A 17,877-nucleotide genomic window follows, 5' to 3' on the forward strand; every position below is an offset into this window, starting at 1 on the left:
CCCCTTTTGTAGCCTAGTTGTAAAGCAACTTCAGCAACTTACCTCACATACAATATCAATATATGTTGTTGAACAAAACCTAAAAGTTTTCGAGTATTGTTAACCACAAACATTAATTTACTCGTATCGAAAACCATAAACCAATATAAAATCCCACAGTAATTTTTTGTGGTGAATTAGCCTCCCTTGTTGGCCTTAAATCACGTCATTACTGAGCAATTCAGTTGATAGATTTTCAGGATACACATTTTTACAGAATGAAAGACACTATAAGTTGCGAGTTTGTATTTTTTTTTTTTTTAGCAAATTGGACAGGCTATTATTGATCCTTGAATAAAAATGTGATTGTGCAGACGTGAACTGAGATTATGATTTTACACTCTTACACTGTAGGTAGATACAAAAACTATAACATTTTATATGATGTAGGTAATTATATAGGTGCAGACAGAGTGATCAATGAAACTCCTCCTTAACAGAGCAAAAAATAAATAAATAAAACAACGCATAGGGCGTGTTAAAAAATGTAGTAAGCTGCCTACCTAGACATGATTTCTGGCTATCATAGTCGCGATCGTTGTTGCTCAATAATGTTGCCTGGATAGTGGGCTCACTAGGTTTTGAAACACAGCCATTAGATTCCGGAAATTAACAAACTCGTGATGTCAGGAGGAGTGGGAGAGAAACAGACAGTACAGGGGAAATATACGTGTATTTCGCAGGATTTATGGACTGTGTAGATATGACATCGTCATATGATGGAGTTATCGCGTGAAATAAGCGCTGGACATGTTTCAAGGAGATTGTGGATGATCGCTGGTCCAAACTGAAAGTGTTTTCACGCGCATCGTGTGCTTCCTATTACAGATCGACATTTCAGCAAACATGACGCTACTCGCATTGGAACAAGTGACTGATTTCGGCGATTTTACGAAAGGAAAGGATCTAAAGGAGTTTTTTAAACGAGAATACTCCAACATCTCTACTCAAAACTGCCTGTCCGATGTGCGTCTGAGTCCAGATGGACGTCACATTCATGTCATTGTGCGTCAGCCCAAGAGTGGTCTTATGACATATGACAAATATCAGCGAGCCCATCTAATGCAATGCCAAAAGCACGTTGATTTAGTGCTAACTCGAAATGTTCCTATAGTGGATGTTATTTATATCCCTCAAAGCAAACCAGATGATGCAGCCTCTGTGTTGGGAGTGATTTTTGAGAATGGAAAAGTGGAATTCTGGAAATTCCTTGAGAGCAGATCAGGCTGGCATCTGCTCCAGACTGTGAATCTGTGTAACAGCCCTCGTGCAAAAGTAGCTTCTGTGTCTATGTGTCAGAATTTCATCATATGGTGTGAGGAGCGACCACCATCTGAGAACTCCAGTAGTGTGTGCAGCAACTTCAGGTTCTGTATCTGCAAAAAGACTGTAGAAGTTAATGAGGGAGGTGTCAGTTTGGGAAATGTGAAAATTGCATTGCATAATAATCCAAGATATATGACCATCAGTTCTGGGGATTTGGTCTATCTGCTCCCAGACATGCGGGAAAACTCTTCAGTGGGTGTTTCAAAAGTGTTTCTTGTATGGTCACCTGAACATGACACCTTTAAAGTGCATAGTGCCTGTAGTTGCACACTTATGAAAAGTCCAAGCAAAGAATCAGACTTCAAAAGGCTTGTTACAGACTTCATTGGCCTTCTCCCCACACTAAATCCTCCAGATATCTGTGGATTCTCTCCCACTGGATGTGGAGACCTCCTCCTCCTCCTCAGCACTGGTTGGGTATGCATTATGAAGAGGGATGGCTGTCTTCGCAACATATACAAACTTCCTGATAATTGCCTAAGTGCTAGTGGGACCCAAAACAGCCTGAATATGTATAGTGAAGTCCTGGCACTAACGATAGGCAGGACCCTCTTCTTAATTGACACCAAATGTGGCCTGGAATTAGAGAGAATAAGTCTGAAAACAGAAGGTCTTCTCTTCGTAAACTCTTTGGACAGTCACTCTCCGCAAATGCTGTCAGAGACCGGGTTGTTTGTGGTCACGCAAACACAGAAGCCTTCTCAGACACATTCAGAAGACTCAAGTGCACTCTTGGTTGAGGCTGTTTTCGAGGAGGCGTGCAAATACTATCAGCAAAGAAGTCTAAGCAGCACACAGCTCACGGTGGAGAAGCTCAAAAAAGGTGGGATGTTTCAAGCTCCCATATCGCTGGCTGCCATCCTCAGGGATTACCTCAGCAACCAGAAGACCAAAACTGGTGAGAAACATTCCTCGGGTCAAGAAAGGCTCATGAGCTCGCTCGAATCAGAACTTAGGAGTCTCGTTTTGCTAGAGGACATCAAAACGTCAATGGTGAAGGCTTCTGAGAAAGATCTAGCGAACTATTGTGAAACCTTGGTGCAGCAGGAGATCTGCCGGCTGCTTGGCGGAGAGCTAGAGAGGGAGAATCTTCAATACCTGAACAGCATCTTCCAACTCTTTCCCACTTATTCCTGGCACGCAGTGCAAGCGGTTCTGCATCTGAGATGCAACGGTGAGGGATCATTGTCTTCTAAAGCTCCTGCTGAATTGTGGAAAATCATCCTCAGCCCTGTGCAACCCACAGCGAACTTTGCTCACTGCAACGGTCAGCAGAAACACACTACGGTGAACCTGCCTGTTTTTGAGCTCTTGTGCCACTCCATCTTCAAATTCCAGCCCAGCTGGCTCCCCAGGTTTCTGGAATTGGCACAACAGCAGATGGGCACGACCTCCACATCTTCGTGGAGTTATGGTGCGAAGGAGAGCTCTGAGAGTTTGCCGCTCTATAAACGGGCCTTGACTGTGCTCCCTTGCAAAGGGTCCAACCAACACCTGGAAGTGGAGCTGCTTTTGTGCAGCGAGAGGCCTAAAGCGATAATGCAAGCATTGCGGATTCTCATCGAACAAAGCCAGTGGGAACGGGTGACACAAGTAGCTGAGAGGTTCTGCCGGAAGAGCCCGCTTCTGAACAAAGAGATTTTCAGCACTCTGCTGTGCGAAGTGTCTCAGCATAGAGACCTGGACCCTTATTTGGACCTGTTGTGGACTCTCTGTCCAGAGGACATGACTGTGACGAGCATACTTAATATTGTACTGAAAAACCTGCCGGATTCGGCGCAGAACTCGGGACCGTTCGAAGCTCATGGCAGCCAGGTCACCATTGGGCTTTTGAAACCGCTTCTCAGAAAAGTTCTCCAAAGGGAGACCAAACCTAGTCACAGGTACGCAGATATTCTTCAGTCACCCACAGTTCCTCCACTCACGCCTCCACGCCAGCCAAAGGGACTCTCCAGAGATACTGAACACAAGGAAACCAAGCTGAGGACTTCCTCTTGATCTCAAGTGACGTCTAGAGCCAGCCTGGTCTGAACTTCCCACTCACAAATCATGTCTAAAACCTTTCTATAGACTGTTATTAAAGATCACCCAAAGATAAACTCGCCTTCATGTTGTATCTAAACATGTATGGCTTTCTTTCTTCTGTAGATAAGAAAAGATATTTTGAAGAACTTTTTGTCCATACAATGAAAGTCAATGGGGTGCAAAACAAACCCTATTCACTTTATCAGTATTGACAAAAAAAAAAAAAAAAGATCTTCTTTTGTATTTTACAGAAGATACAAAGTTCAACAGGTTTGGATAGACATGAGGGTGAGTAAATGATGACAAAATTATCATATTTGGGTGAACTGTACCTTTAAGAATTATTACCTTGCATGGTCTAAACAGAATGATGGCGCTTCTTCGGATCATATAACATTTCCTTAATTATTACAATTGTACAGTATTTACTGCGATTCACAGATGTTTAACTACTGCTTTAATTATTCCTGATATTGAAAGTAATATATGTTGTTTTTATGTTTACTTTGTATGCTGCATTTCATCTTACATGTCTTTGGTGTTTTTTAAACAGTATTTTTCTTTTTCATAACCTTCAGATGTGTCGTTTTAATGAGTCATCTCATGAAGGCATGCTGTTACCCTGATCCTTTTGGAGATGACTAAGCATTATTCACATTTCATGCTCTAGATAATTTATTTTATTTTATAAACCCCTAGCATAGCTATATTTTTTTTCTACTGACACTACAGTTTGTCATCATATGCTAGTGTAATTATTATTTTATGAAAATCACATGTGAAAGACCTAAGCTAAGAATTGTTGTAGTCATTTAATAAAAATGTACAGTAATATAAAATCTAATGTGCATGCTGATGCATCTGACTATTTAGATTTGGAAATTTCATGTTAAATGCCTTGCGTGTTTTCAGGATTGCTCTTGTATTTAGTGCTACCACAGGGATTTAATCATTGTAGGAAGCGATTAAATATGACTCATGTATTGCTGCCACTCATTTTCAGGTCTCTTTCTGAACTAAAGTGTCTCAGACTTCTGCTGTCCTTAGTGTGTTATGGTTGTGTTGTCGGAGAGGGGAATTCTGATGTGTTTCCAATGAAAAGCTTTGTAAACTTGCTAGGTCTGTACAGCCCCACCCTCTGCATTCCTTCTGGGCTCAGCAGCAGCATTCACGCCACTGCTTTAAATTCAATTGAACTCAATTCTATTATACAGTGACCAGCTTCAAACTCAGTCACATTGGACAGGCTTGTGCTGCCCTGAATTGATGCGACATAGCTAGTTATATTTGGAGAGCTGAAACACGTCTATTTTTCTCTTTGTGATCCACAAGTGTTTACTAATATTGGGTTGACTGAGTTTTCTGAGCCATCGTGCAAAAGTCAAAGTAAAAGAAACAGTAACAATAAAGACATTTGAAATTAAAAATATTTATGTTTTAAATAAATGTTATATTAATGAAAGTATCCTGAAAAATAACATAACTGTTTTCACAAAATTAGCATATTTTAAGGATTTCTGAAGGATCATGTGACAGTAATGACTGCTTAAAAATTCAGTTTTGCCATCACATGAAAAAAATTACATTTTAAAATATATTAAAATAGAAAACAGATATTTTAAATCGTAATTATATTTCACATTATTACAGTTCTTACTGTATTTTTGATCAAATAAATCGCCTTGGTGAGCATAAGAGACTTCTTCAAAAACATTAAGAACTGACCCAAAACTTTGAAAGGTAGTGTATTTTTTGTGTGGAATGTAAATAGATACATCTGGACATATTCTGCAGATTAATTCAAAATGATTTCTCTGTACATAAACTATTTTTCTGTTCTGTAACTTGGTAACATGTCTCAAGAATCACTGTAATAATGTAAAGGCCTTGTAATAATTTTTCTCACGCCCTACATAGACATAGCATGAGAGTGCATGTGGATTAGATTTAAAATATTTCAAGACCAGTTTCATGGCCTCTCGTAGCGCATGTCTATTAAGGATCTCTGGCACTTGCTAATCCAAATGCTAATTACTAGCCATAATATCGAGCAATGGTATGCTTTTAAATGATACCCTTTTATATGACATAAGTGCTTTTGAAAGGTAGTATACTATCACTTTACAAAATATTTAATCCCATGATTGCTGGTTTTCCCCCCTAAGCAGCACAAATATGCGTGGAATGCGTGTTTCACTGCTCTAGTACTTCACTCTGATTGGCACACTTTTGTAATGGCAGCAGCACCATACCGTAAGGCCTCGTTCACGTTATGTAGGGTGGACTGGGGGAAGGGTTTCTAGACGGGTTGGCAAAACAAAGAGTGGCAAGTGATGCTTTAGTTTACACCAAACAAACAAGTTCATCAGGGTAGTGTGAGCATCTTTTATTACTATTGTGATTAACACATGACATGAAAGAAATGTTTAACAGGCCACCTCTTCAAAATGAAACCATTGTCAGATGGTTTAAACAGTCACTGTCTGCTAATTCCTCATTAGAACAGTCTGAAAGAAATGTGTGTGTGTTTTTTTTTTAAATAAACTACTGTACAATGTCATCAGTATATATGTAACACATCATTTCTTATTGAAAAAATGGCATAAATAAATCTCAATGCCTGCAGGACCTCATAAAGTGCTTTCTAAAACTTGACCTCCCATTAATCCCTTATAATAAAAAACATCACAGTTGTAACAGTAAAGTTGTTCTTTTCATTTAAATACTAAGTGCTGAAATCATTTGACACAAGGAATTATATTTATGATACAGTCTCTACAGCACTTAAAAGTAGCCTACTACATTTTCTACATTCTTTATTGCAGAGCCCCTAATGGAACATAGTGATGGAATTTTTTTTTTAATGCTTTAGCGTTCCCCCGAGAAACTTGGCGTTCGCTCGCAAAACTTTTCCGTTCTTTGCGAGTGAATGCATAGTTTCTTAAGGAAAGCAAACGTTTTGTGAGGTAACGCACATTTCTCGGGGGAACGCAAAATATTTGCAAGGGAATGCAAAAGCATATCACCATGTCCCTTTAAGGGCTGCATAATTTGTCCACCATTGTAAATTCATTGATATGTGGGTCGGCGTGTGTAAATCAAACTTTTACTGTCGTTTTTATTAAGTATGTAAAAGGTGGTTGTTTCTCATTTTCCAAATAATTCAGGTTTTAGGTGGGCCTTTGGGAAAGAATGCATCCTGATGTTATTGTTCCTTTAAAAAGAGAAACAAGGAGACACTGAATTAATCCATACGTAAAAAATTATCTGCCTTACATTTAGGAAACAAATAAGATATCTTACTCATAAACATCTGAATACTTCATCCTGCGGTAGTACTTGGCCAGTTTAACTGAGAAAATGATGCTGGGGATCAGGAATATCATACACCAGCCCAAACTGAACCAAAAGGCATTCTGGGGAACAGACAGGACATCGTTTGTTAAGGGTTTTTTAGATGGCAACTGCATGGGCACTTACAAATTCATCAGCACTATAAAAAAGAAAAAGAGGCCAAAAGATCCTTACCAAAGATCCCACCAGGTGTTTACAAAGAAGATCCACTGATCTGTCTAATGCCGCAGCTACAGGCCCACAGCGACCCATCCTCTCTGTGATCTGACACAGAATACAACACAATAATATTAATAACTATTAATATTAATAATCATTAAAATAGTTGGCAACTTGAATATTAATAAAGACAAATATATACCGTTTGATTTGCCCAGCTAACATATGCCTGAAAGATTTTCAGCTGACAGTCTATGAATGACATGCTCTCCTGCAGGAAAGAAGCGGCAATTATTATTTTAAGACACCCCGTAGATTGTTTCATCATTTTACATACAGTTAACATCCTGACAGATGATTTAGCTAAATATAGCATTGATTTTGCACTCACAGTTTTCACTATTTGTGATATGTTGTAGTTCAGGATGTCCTGAGCATAACCAGCATTTTTAAGAACATCCTCCACAGTTGCCTACAAAATGAATGAAGAGAAGAAATTAGAAGATACTGTAAGTGCATTTTTAAGTTATGGCTATAAAGATAATATATATATATATATATATATATATATATATATATATATATATATATATATATATATATATATATATATATATATATGGTTAAAGTCAGAACAAAGAGTTTTGTTTAGTACTTATCATTATACACATACATTTATTTGAACAAAAATATAGTAAAACTGTAAAATTTTAAAGTAATCATTTTTTATGTCAATATTTTAAATTCTAATTTATACCTATGATGACATTTCTTATTATTATCAATGTTGAAAATATTTTTTTATTTTTTTGTGGAAACATGATACAGACGTGCATGATACAGTTTTTTTCAATATTCTTTGATGGATAGAATATTACAGCTTTTATTTGAAATAGTAATTTTAGTAACTGTCATCTTTGATCAATTTCATGCATTCTTGTTGAATAAAAGTATTAATTTAATTTAAAAAAGAATTGACTTGCAAACTGTACTGTATATGCTAGTGAACAGTGATAAAATGACCAAATCATCATATTTCATTGAGTCTTTAATGAAATTGTGTTAAATACTAATAAACTGTATTCTAGGCAGTGAGTCAGACAGATACGATGACTCTAGTGTTTACTTACATTGATTTGTGATGCTACTGCGCTGAGATTCTTAATGGTAGCATTCAGCTCCAGCTGCAAAGAGGAAAAGGATGAAGGTCACAGTAAACCAAACTGATGCAAACTAGTGAAGAACACTTTGATATTAATATTCACTTTTTCCTAATGATAACATCACAATTAGTTGGATTTTAAATTCTGAACAAGGTATTTTGTTTGTGTTAACACACCAGCAGAGGCATAATGTTGGACGTGATGTCAGTCTGGATGTCTCGCAGATCTTTAGCTTCCCCACGCAGTTGCTCACTGATATTTTTTGTCTGAAAGACACAAATAAGTCTATGTGATTTACATCAGTCTTACTCCAGAGCAGGAGGTTGTTAACAAGACAGTAAAATTCACCTGTTTACCAGCCAAGTCATCCAGACTTTGTGCTGCTGAGCTCAGATTTGTCCCTGACACATCATTAATCTAAAATATGAAAGAATAAAACAATTACCAGCCTCACTTTACAAGTATATATTTTCAGATTTTAAATAGATTTCAAAATACGCAATAAAATGGCCAAAAATATATCACTAATATACATTATTTTCGATAAATCTTACATTTTCTCATATATGTTTAACCATTATATATGTATATATATATATATATATATATAATATATATATATATTTATATATATATATATATATATATATATATATATATATATATATATATATATATTATTTTGCTTTCCTCAAAAAGATTTTAAGATTAAATTAAAAGATTATCAGTATTTTCTTGCAACTTGAAGTACATTTAGTATATATTATACATATAGGCTATATAAAAAATAAATAATCATACATATATTTTGGCCAGATTTTGTTTTCCCGGATAATGCTTAGTAAAAAGAAAGGCCTTTATGTACCCTTTATTAAATGATTCTTTATTTAATTTCACAAACAGTATGTGCTAGTCTATTTGAGAATGAACTGTAGTTTACCTGCAGTATAATGTTGCTGAAGTTCATAGTGCTGGCACTGCTAGAGAAGTTGTATAGCTGGGACTTTACCTCCGGACTGAGGACAGTGATGGTTGCAATGTTGATGTTTGCATCCTCAAAGGTCTGATAAATCTGCCTTTCATACTGTTGAGAAAAGCAGAAGGCTGAGCTATTAGTGTCCAATAAGTAATGCACTGACATATAGACAAGTAGAGGTAATGAATTCTCACCTGTGAAACATTTAACATATTATTTAGGTCGAAGACCTCATTCAGATGTAATGTGGTCCACAGGGGCTTATTATTTTGACAATCACTAGAAATAAAATAAAACAGATTTATTTATTTATATTGGGCAAATTATGCAAATATGTCAGCCATCAGTCATACTGCCTTGTGAGATGTACCTGTACACATTAACAATGCTCAGGTTTGTTTTCAAATTCAGCATCTGGGACAAATTGAACCCTGGAATCAGCCCTGGAGTGTCAATAACCTATGAAACACAATATGATTGATTACCAAATATGCTGGCATACATATACGGCAAAATTTACATTTACTGGAAACTACCAGAGACTGTTAACTCCTAGCAACTAGTCAAAGTCATATGTTTAAACACAATGAGTTAATGTTTCTGGAAATACCTGGATGAGTTCCTTATTCTGCCACGGTTTACAGACCAAGGTGTAGGTATTTCCTCCCACTATGAAAAGTATCAACACCACTAACATGAAGATCCAGGAGAACAGGAAGCTAAAACCTACTCCTCTAAAATGAGACAAGAGGAAGTATTTGTATGTGTACCGTGTTATTTTATTGTACTATATATAACAATAGAACAAATGCACACTGACAACAGTTTCCTGTTTCGCAAACACAAATCCGGGGAGTCGTTGACATCGTACTCACGCCATGAAGAATATTCCTCCACAGTTGGATGTGCCGGAGCGTTCAGTGGGATTGTCTTTAGCATTTAGTCCAGCTGTACCCAGCAGCAGACCCAGAATATTACAGATCACCACCAGCAAAATCAGACAGCTCAGGGTCAATCCAATAGCCCGGCTATACACACACACAAACAAAGTTTATTCTTCACTTTGATATTATTGTAAATGTTGAAATTGAAATATATTTGAATAAAATGTATTTGAAAACAAAGTGAATCATGGGAAATAGGAATTTAGTTTTGTGAATGTACCTGATTTGACTTGATTTCTCTATCTCTGGAGAATATTTTGAGATGGAATCCTGCACATCAGCTAATGGTCTTGAAATAGTATCCAATACATCAAGGGGAAGGTCTTTAGTCACACCTGAGATCTGTTTTCTTAACTTGTCAAGCTCATACTTAGCCACTTTAAAGGACACAAGACAAAAGATCACTTTAACAAATAGACGGATCAGCAACTTCAAGTACATTACACTACTTAAACCTTCAGTGAACAAACATTTGTGGAAGTAGATAGTCAGATCAAATGATTTTCCAGAAAGAAGCAACAAACTCTTTAAGGTAAATTAACAACACACACTTACAAATCACACTTGTTGTCGTCTGAGTTTTCACCTTTTGAGGAATACTATCAAAAAAGTCTCTCCCCTGGGAAACAAACATGTGTAGACATTGAACAATAGTTAGTACAAAATCATTATAACTGTTAAATACAGTACAACAATAATTTTACAATATAAAAGTTTGTACTTTATTTTTTAAACAAATAAATGCAGCCTTGGTGAGCATAAGAGACTTTTGTAACATTAAAAAAAAAATCATATCGACCCTAAACTTCTGAACAGTAACTGTGTGTGTGTGTATAAAAATGCACTGAAGTGAAAATGTATACCTGTGAAAAAAAGGCACTAACCTTTTCTGCCTGTCCAGTGACATTAGCATTTATAGCCTTGTCTACAGCAGACCTCAAATCATTACTATCAGAAAACTATGCAAGACAAAACACATTCAAAGTCATTAGATTATCTCATTATAAATTGCACAACAACATCAGCATAACAACTGGTGTGAAGAAAATACATGTCAGGGTGTCCCCTTTTGCTTTTACAGCAGCACTCAAGCTAGCATGAACTCCTCCACATACTGAAGAAAATTATATGAGTAGTTTTTTATAAAGTTATGTGATCTCGACATGATCACATGACTGTATGAAAACTACTCATATCTCAGACATGATCACATGACTATGAAAACTACTCATATCTCATTGACTTCAGTGTGTGTTCATGCTAGCTTGAGACGCTGCTGTAAAACATGACATCACCTTGCTCCATGTAAAATAAATCAGCTTTTATTAAACTACTGATATGACTGTATTCTGAATGTACATGATTTATAATATAAAATTATATAAATTATACTTATAATATAGTCCTATATTTTCAATGTTGTCTCAAAAAAGACTGTCACTGTCAAGCATTGCAAAAAAGAAGGATCAAGCATAGCACCACATTAAACACTAGAGGGCAGTAAAAGCTGTGAACATAGACACACTACTATACTGACATCCACATTCACAGTGACACATTCTTATTTTTCTCTACAACAGAAAACCTGTATCTATGGAAATGTATTTTGGCCAGGTAAGAGTTAGGTTTCCAAGAGAAAGAGCTTGTAAACATTGATGTGTTAACAATGACGTCTTGAGTTACTCCTTATTGTTTGTTTCTTTGTTCCTGTCCTTGCTTCCCTTCAATGAGAGCGTTTGTGCCTTTGTGTACATAGATGACTGGTAATACAATTTGGTCCTCTGTACTTCTAGAAAAATGCTATATAGTAGTCAAGTAATCTAAGCCAAAATATTGTTTGGGTTTTCTAGTAGTGCTTATGTTTTCCCCAGAAGATTGACGCAGAACTCGCTCTGCTTCAATCACTGACCCGAGACCACAATCATTAAATGTCTAGAGCTTCAAAGAAAGTGAGAATTATTGTGTAATGATCCATCCACGTTTGTGCATTTATATGCTCTTAATGCTAAACCTGAAACTACCACGAATCAGGATATAAGCACTGAACAGCCATAACAGAATTTCCCACTGAACTTGTCACTGGTTTGTTCCCATGGCACCTCTGGTTTAGCTTACATCAAGACTTCCATCCAATGACAGTTTGTCCAGTTCTGGCTGAAAGGAAGTGCAGTTTACACAGTCTGACAAATGCAGAGTGTTGTTAATCCGCTGCCTCACTGCTGATAAATTAGCTTGCAATGCATCCACCTTCGGTTTCAACAGATCCAAGGTCTTATTAAGCTGAAGCAGTCCAGTGCTGGTGCTATTTATCACTGTAACACACATATACATATTTTAAAATCAATGGATACATTAATACTGCAAAGTTGAGTCAAGAAGCACAGGCTTGTTCATGGAGCGAGTTTCCCAAAGAAAGGGATTGTGGTGGGTGGACTGCTGTATCATTTGATGTTTATATGCATACTGTACATACCTTTAGCTATTTCGTTAATTGATGTGAATGCTGGGTTGAGGGCACCTTTAAGACCATTCTGGATCGATTTTCCAAGCAAAGGCCCTGTTTCTATAAAAATAAAGAATTCCGTGTAAGACATAACTTTTTGAATAATTGGCAATACAGCCACAATTTTTACATTGCCCTAAGCTCCTATTAATTTCTGACTCTGGTCTTGAGAGATACAGGACGTACCATTTAAGTTGTATTCAACCTTATCCACAGTCGTAACGCTCTCATTCGTCACTTGTCGGATTTGCTGTTGAGGAAATAAAAGTATAAAATTTCCATTATGTATTAGTTGCATTAAGTTCAATTCAGTATTGAAATAATTGAATTTAATTTGTTAAGATAAATCACCCTAAACAGTGTCTATTCTAGTAGAAATGGAAAAAATTAAGGCTTTTTTATTCAGAAAGAATACGTTAAATTGATCAAAAGTTAAAGTAAAGATATTTATAACATTACAAAAGATTTCTATTTAAAATAAACAAGGATCTTTTGAACTTTCTATCAACCAAAGAATCCTAAAAAATGCATTACTGTTTCCATACAAATATTAAGCAGCATAAATGTTTTCAACATTTATAATAATAAGAAAAGTTACTTGTTAAATGTTTCACCAAATCAGCATAAATCATTTCTGAATGATCATGTGACACTGAAGAATGGATTGATGGCTGCTGAAAATTCAGCTTTGCCATCACAGGAATAAATTACATTTTAAAATATATTCAAATAGAAATACTTATTTTAAATTGTAATAATATTTCACAATATTACTGTTTTTTTCTGTATTTTTGAAAGGTAGTGTAAAAGGGTAATGTGTGACATGGTATTTCATACAACATTTCACTTCTCCCTTCTGAATGATGTACCTCAGGAACAGTTGTTACATAGCTTTTGACATTCTCCAAGATGTCTTTGAGTTCTGTGGGGCTGCCCATCACAGTCTCTGAAGTGTATGTACTGCTCAGGAACATGCAAACGTTCCCTGCCCTGCACAGCAATTCACAGTAATTTAGTGCTGATATACACTCACCAGCCACTTTATTAGGTACACCTTTCTAGTACTGGGTTGGAACCCATTTTTTTTCCTTCAGAACTGCTTAATTCTTCGTGTCAGATTCAACAGGGGTCTGGAAACATTCCTCAGAGATTTTAGTCCATATTGACATGATAGATTAAAATCACCTTCCGGGGGGGGGGACCTGTACGCTGCGGGCCCCCAACCCGCTCGGGCCCATATGCACGTGCATACCCTGCATATCCAGACGCTACACCACTGCGTTTAAACGATACTCAGTTGGTACTAAGCGGCCCGAAGTGTGGAAAGAAAGTATCCCCCACACTATTACACCACCACCATCAGCCTGAACCATTGATACAAGGCAAGATGGAATCATGCTGTTCATGTTGTTTACGTCAAATTCTGCCCCAATCATCTGAATGTCGCAGCAGAAATCGAGACTCATCCAGCCAGGCAACGGTTTTCCAATCTTCTACTGTCCAATGTTGGTGAGCCCATGCGAATTGTAGCCTCAGTTTCCTGTTCTTATCTGACAGGAGTGGCACCGGTGTATCTTGTGCTGCTGTAGTCCATCTGAACCTCTTCAGAGATGCTCTTCTGCAGACCTCGGTGGTAATGAGTGGTTATTTGAGTTACTGTTGCCTTTCTATCAGCTCCAACCAGTCTGCCTATTCTCCTCTGGCTTCAACAAGGCATTTTCGCCCACAGAACTGCCACTCACTGGATATTTTCTCTTTTTCTGACCATTCTCTGTAAACCCTAGAGATCCTAGTCGATCAGCAGTTTCTGAAATACTCAGGCCAGCCTGTCTAGCACCAACAACAATGCTACGTTTAGTCACTTAAATCACCTTTCTTCCTCATTCTGATGCTCAGTGTGAACTTCAGCAGATTGTCTCGACCATGTACCATTGAGTTGCTGCCATGTGATTGGCTGATTAGATATTTGCGTTAACAAGCAGTTGAACAGCTGTACCATAATAAAGTGGCCGGTGAGTGTATATTACATAAAATACATGATAATATATACCAGTTATATAAAAAAAAACATTAAGCTTTTGTCTTAAGATCACTAAATGTTAAACTCAAACTGGTGCTCACAGAATTAGTGCAGTTATGATAAATGTGGAGCAGTAAAAGCTTCTTCGCTTGCAGTGGATGTTCGTTTTCTGCTTCTGGTGCATCCGGCCCCCGCAGTTACCACAGCAACGGCAGCAGGCGAAGAATAGGCCAATTAGAGGCATCAGGACAATGTAGAGGATCCCAATGGCTACACAGACCAGGAAACCTACCTCATACAGCAAAACCTTGCCACAAGTGAAAGAGGTTAGACAGGTTGGTTAGCGTGGGTATATGACTCAGTAAAGATTCGAAAATTTAAAAAAAACTCTTGATGAGATCATATAGGTGTATGAGTGCTCATGTGCTCTACTCAAGTGTGTACACAAAACATGTCTGATGGTGAGATCAAATCAGCCATCGAAACTGGCAAATAGTGAGTGTTTACACAACAAAATAAAGCTGTTGGCGTCATTTACTTACGGTAAAAAAAAAAAATCCTGAGAAACCTGTCCGAGATCCTTATACAGTTTTACTGAGAATTTTATTTTATTTTTTTAAGCCAAAGACTAACAAGTTACACATTTTGATCTCCACTTAAACAGAATATATGATATAAGATATAAAAAAATATATTTTGTAGGTATTACATCCCGAACAATGCTACTTAAGGGCTTCTCTCACCTGGACATATTCTTCTACATAGGAAGTTTAAAATATCTATTGCATAAATCTGACTAAGGTGTTATTTATGATCAAACTATTTATTTACATGCTGGTGAATTCTATTACATACCTCTTTAATCATATCATTTTGTGTGGTTCCGCTGCCTTTTATAAATCCAACCAGCAGATCTACAGGGAAAAAATGTCAAAACATTATACATTTCTTTTTAATATTCATTTACACAACACATAATCAGTGTTCCAGCATTTTGATTGTGCTTTGAGAGTCTCAGAGGCCAACAGTGATGAAGTGGGCATGGTCAAAGCTCTAGCAACTCTCTACTGTATAACATTAACATATTTTTGCATACTTATTCCTTTCTTTTCCTAAATAGCTATTGATGTCAGCTACTAGGTATTATAATAAAATACTTAACTTGAGTCAAAGTAGAAAATTAGACTTGGCACAATAAAACTCTATTGATGCGTGATGATGAATAGGCATTTGTCATTGTAACATGAACTTTCAATGAGGTTTCTATGGAGTAATATTTCATTCCACAGCATTCGTAAGAAGTAATGCTTCATTCTGTTGTTAGAATAAAAATAATTTACTGTGGAAGGGATGTGTTAGTGCGTGTTTGATCCTATAATTATAGATCAAAGAGACATTGTTATCATTTTATGAACAGTTTTGAACTTTATGAGGTCATGCAATATGAGAAGTAATTTTTTTTCAGCATACAATGAGTTTACAGGAAATAATTAACCTAAAAGTTTGCCTTTTCATTTGTGAACCAGACTGTTACTATACATTCTACTTGAAAGGTACACAGCAATAACGTATTTTTGAGGTAAACAAAGTATTTGGAATGGGGAGGGGTGTTGATTCAAATCTCGTGAACATTTGCATGGTCATTTGCACAGTGGTTTTTGTTTCTGACAATTAACTGAGTGCATTTATCCCACCTGAATGAGCACTATCTAACCATGTGCATCAAGCCAGCCTATAAACCTCCTCTAATGAGTCTAATACAGCCATTACACTCTCAGAAGATCAAGTCTGATTCATCTGGGCCACACATCTTGTTTGCGTATATATAACCAAACCTTTGATGACAGACTCAACATAAAAAAAAACATTTGCTGTGTGTATATACGCCTTTGTCAAACACGTAGATCAAAACTACATTACATGAACTCACCTTTAGGGAATGGCTTGGGCTGGACTGAACCCAGGAATGAATGTACAATTGGAGACATAAAGGCACTGTTGAAGGTCAGCTGGGAAGGTTTCTCATTTGGATTTTTTAGCTCTGTTTTTATCGTCTCTACAGGACAGGATGGTTGTCCGCTTTCAAATGTGCAGAATAACAGCAAAACGCCACTCCAAAAACCTCCTATCATTCTGGACCTCATGTTTTCAATCACTAGTCACTATGAGTTTTTAGGTCATCGATCCTTATGGACATCAGACATCACCTGTGAGATGATAAAGCTCATTTAATCATTAGTCTATTCATTAAAAGCTTCTTTAGAACATAAGTCATCATAAGCATGACCATTGTCTTATAATTACAGCAATAATTGTAAAAATTAGAGAAAGATGAACGGCAGCGTCTGCCAGCTGTACTTACATCCTAAAACACATCCTCCTTGCTAAAGTATAAAAACAAAAACATTGTCAGGAATGGAAATGCTGTGTAGGCAGCACAGAATTATTTTTAGACAAATAAAATCACCTTCAAACTTGTTTGTTGTACAATTTCTTACATATTAATACAAACAGAAGCAGAACTCACTCTTTCACTCTCTCCAATTTAGTATAGACAGGTTAAACGGATCAGTGTAACTGAATTGAAACTAAACTGTTTACCTAAAAACGGTAAACTGAGAACTCAGTAAAGAGAGAGGAAGCTAGAGAGAGATAGAGAGAACTTATATTGTTCAGATAACACACAAAAACTGTTAGAATAGTACCTGTTTTACCTTTAAAGTCCAGCTTTTGTTGAGTGTGTTCCTCTTAGTTCAGTTTAATTGAGTCTGTAGTCTAAGATCCAATGTCTTTATCCCTCTGAGAGAAACCTGATGTCAACACTGAAGTTTAACTGCATTGAGTTAAGCAGTAAATGAATGAAAGACTGAAATGGGAGGGAGCAAGCGAGAGAGTCAGAGAGAAAGGGAGGGGGGGGGAGGGGGGGGTTCTGAGTATTGAAAAACTGGTCAGTTTTCAAAAAGGAAGTGATCAAAATAAAAATGAGGGCAACTGCATTTTTGTTTTTTTCCATTTTGCATTAAAAAAGTGGGTGATCAAAGACAAAATTTTAAATGTCCAAGATGACAAAAATAATAAAACACAATATAAGTTCAAGTACTTTCCTTCCACCTTGAATACAGTTATATTTCAATATTTTAATTATTATTATTACTATTATTATTATTAGATACACATTCTAGATATGTTTTACTTAAAGGCATTGTTCACCAAAAAATTACAATTCTGTCATTTACTCACCCTCATGTTGTATCAAATTACTTACTTTCTTCCGTGAAACAAAATATATTTTGAAGAATGTTGGTAACCATGGAGTTCTCGTGACCATTGACTTCCATTGTATGGACAAAAAACAAACAAAAAACACT

General features: G+C 36.6%; 2 protein-coding genes across 6 annotated transcripts; one reads left to right on the top strand and one right to left on the bottom strand.

The window, feature by feature from the left end:
* The first annotated feature begins 635 nt into the window (after window positions 1-635).
* On the top strand, window positions 636-5,226 carry hps6 (HPS6 biogenesis of lysosomal organelles complex 2 subunit 3). Its single transcript, XM_079855773.1, has one exon. The coding sequence runs from the start codon at window positions 886-888 to the stop codon at window positions 3,361-3,363; it is 2,478 nt and encodes an 825-aa protein (XP_079711899.1). The 5' UTR covers window positions 636-885; the 3' UTR covers window positions 3,364-5,226.
* Window positions 5,227-5,753: 527 nt separating this feature from the next.
* prom2 (prominin 2) lies at window positions 5,754-17,377 on the bottom strand. Of its 5 annotated transcripts, none has more exons than XM_079855769.1 (25): window positions 17,224-17,377; window positions 16,872-16,893; window positions 16,440-16,716; window positions 15,365-15,423; window positions 14,611-14,816; window positions 13,359-13,479; window positions 12,676-12,739; window positions 12,460-12,549; window positions 12,102-12,298; window positions 10,871-10,945; window positions 10,542-10,605; window positions 10,207-10,363; window positions 9,918-10,070; window positions 9,653-9,776; window positions 9,413-9,501; window positions 9,237-9,321; window positions 9,007-9,150; window positions 8,415-8,483; window positions 8,243-8,332; window positions 8,034-8,087; window positions 7,295-7,375; window positions 7,106-7,174; window positions 6,919-7,008; window positions 6,694-6,806; window positions 5,754-6,604 (listed from the first exon to the last, which is right to left on the bottom strand). In XM_079855769.1, exons 3-25 carry the CDS (start codon window positions 16,651-16,653, stop codon window positions 6,538-6,540), a joined length of 2,475 nt encoding a protein of 824 aa, XP_079711895.1. In that variant the 5' UTR covers window positions 16,654-16,716; window positions 16,872-16,893; window positions 17,224-17,377; the 3' UTR covers window positions 5,754-6,537. The 5 variants fall into 5 exon arrangements, with proteins under 5 accessions (XP_079711895.1, XP_079711896.1, XP_079711894.1 ...); XM_079855770.1 differs by having other exon boundaries at window positions 17,215-17,376; XM_079855768.1 differs by having other exon boundaries at window positions 5,757-6,604; window positions 8,243-8,318; window positions 8,398-8,483; window positions 17,224-17,355.
* Window positions 17,378-17,877: the final 500 nt, after the last annotated feature.

This window comes from Squalius cephalus (genome assembly GCF_949319135.1).
Source record: "Squalius cephalus genome assembly, chromosome: 21".
NCBI classification, from domain to species: domain Eukaryota; kingdom Metazoa; phylum Chordata; class Actinopteri; order Cypriniformes; family Leuciscidae; genus Squalius; species Squalius cephalus.

Excerpts from the sequence above, each read along its gene's own strand:
- hps6 (XM_079855773.1), top strand. The coding sequence starts at position 886 with ATGACGCTACTCGCATTGGAACAAGTGACTGATTTCGGCGATTTTACG.
- prom2 (XM_079855768.1), bottom strand. The coding sequence starts at position 16,653 with ATGAGGTCCAGAATGATAGGAGGTTTTTGGAGTGGCGTTTTGCTGTTA. Across the intron at positions 15,424-16,439 it reads GCCCAAGCCATTCCCTAAAG|ATCTGCTGGTTGGATTTATA; the intron begins GTGAGTTCATGT and ends TTTTCCCTGTAG. Across the intron at positions 10,946-12,101 it reads CATTGGATGGAAGTCTTGAT|TTTTCTGATAGTAATGATTT; the intron begins GTAAGCTAAACC and ends TGTCTTGCATAG.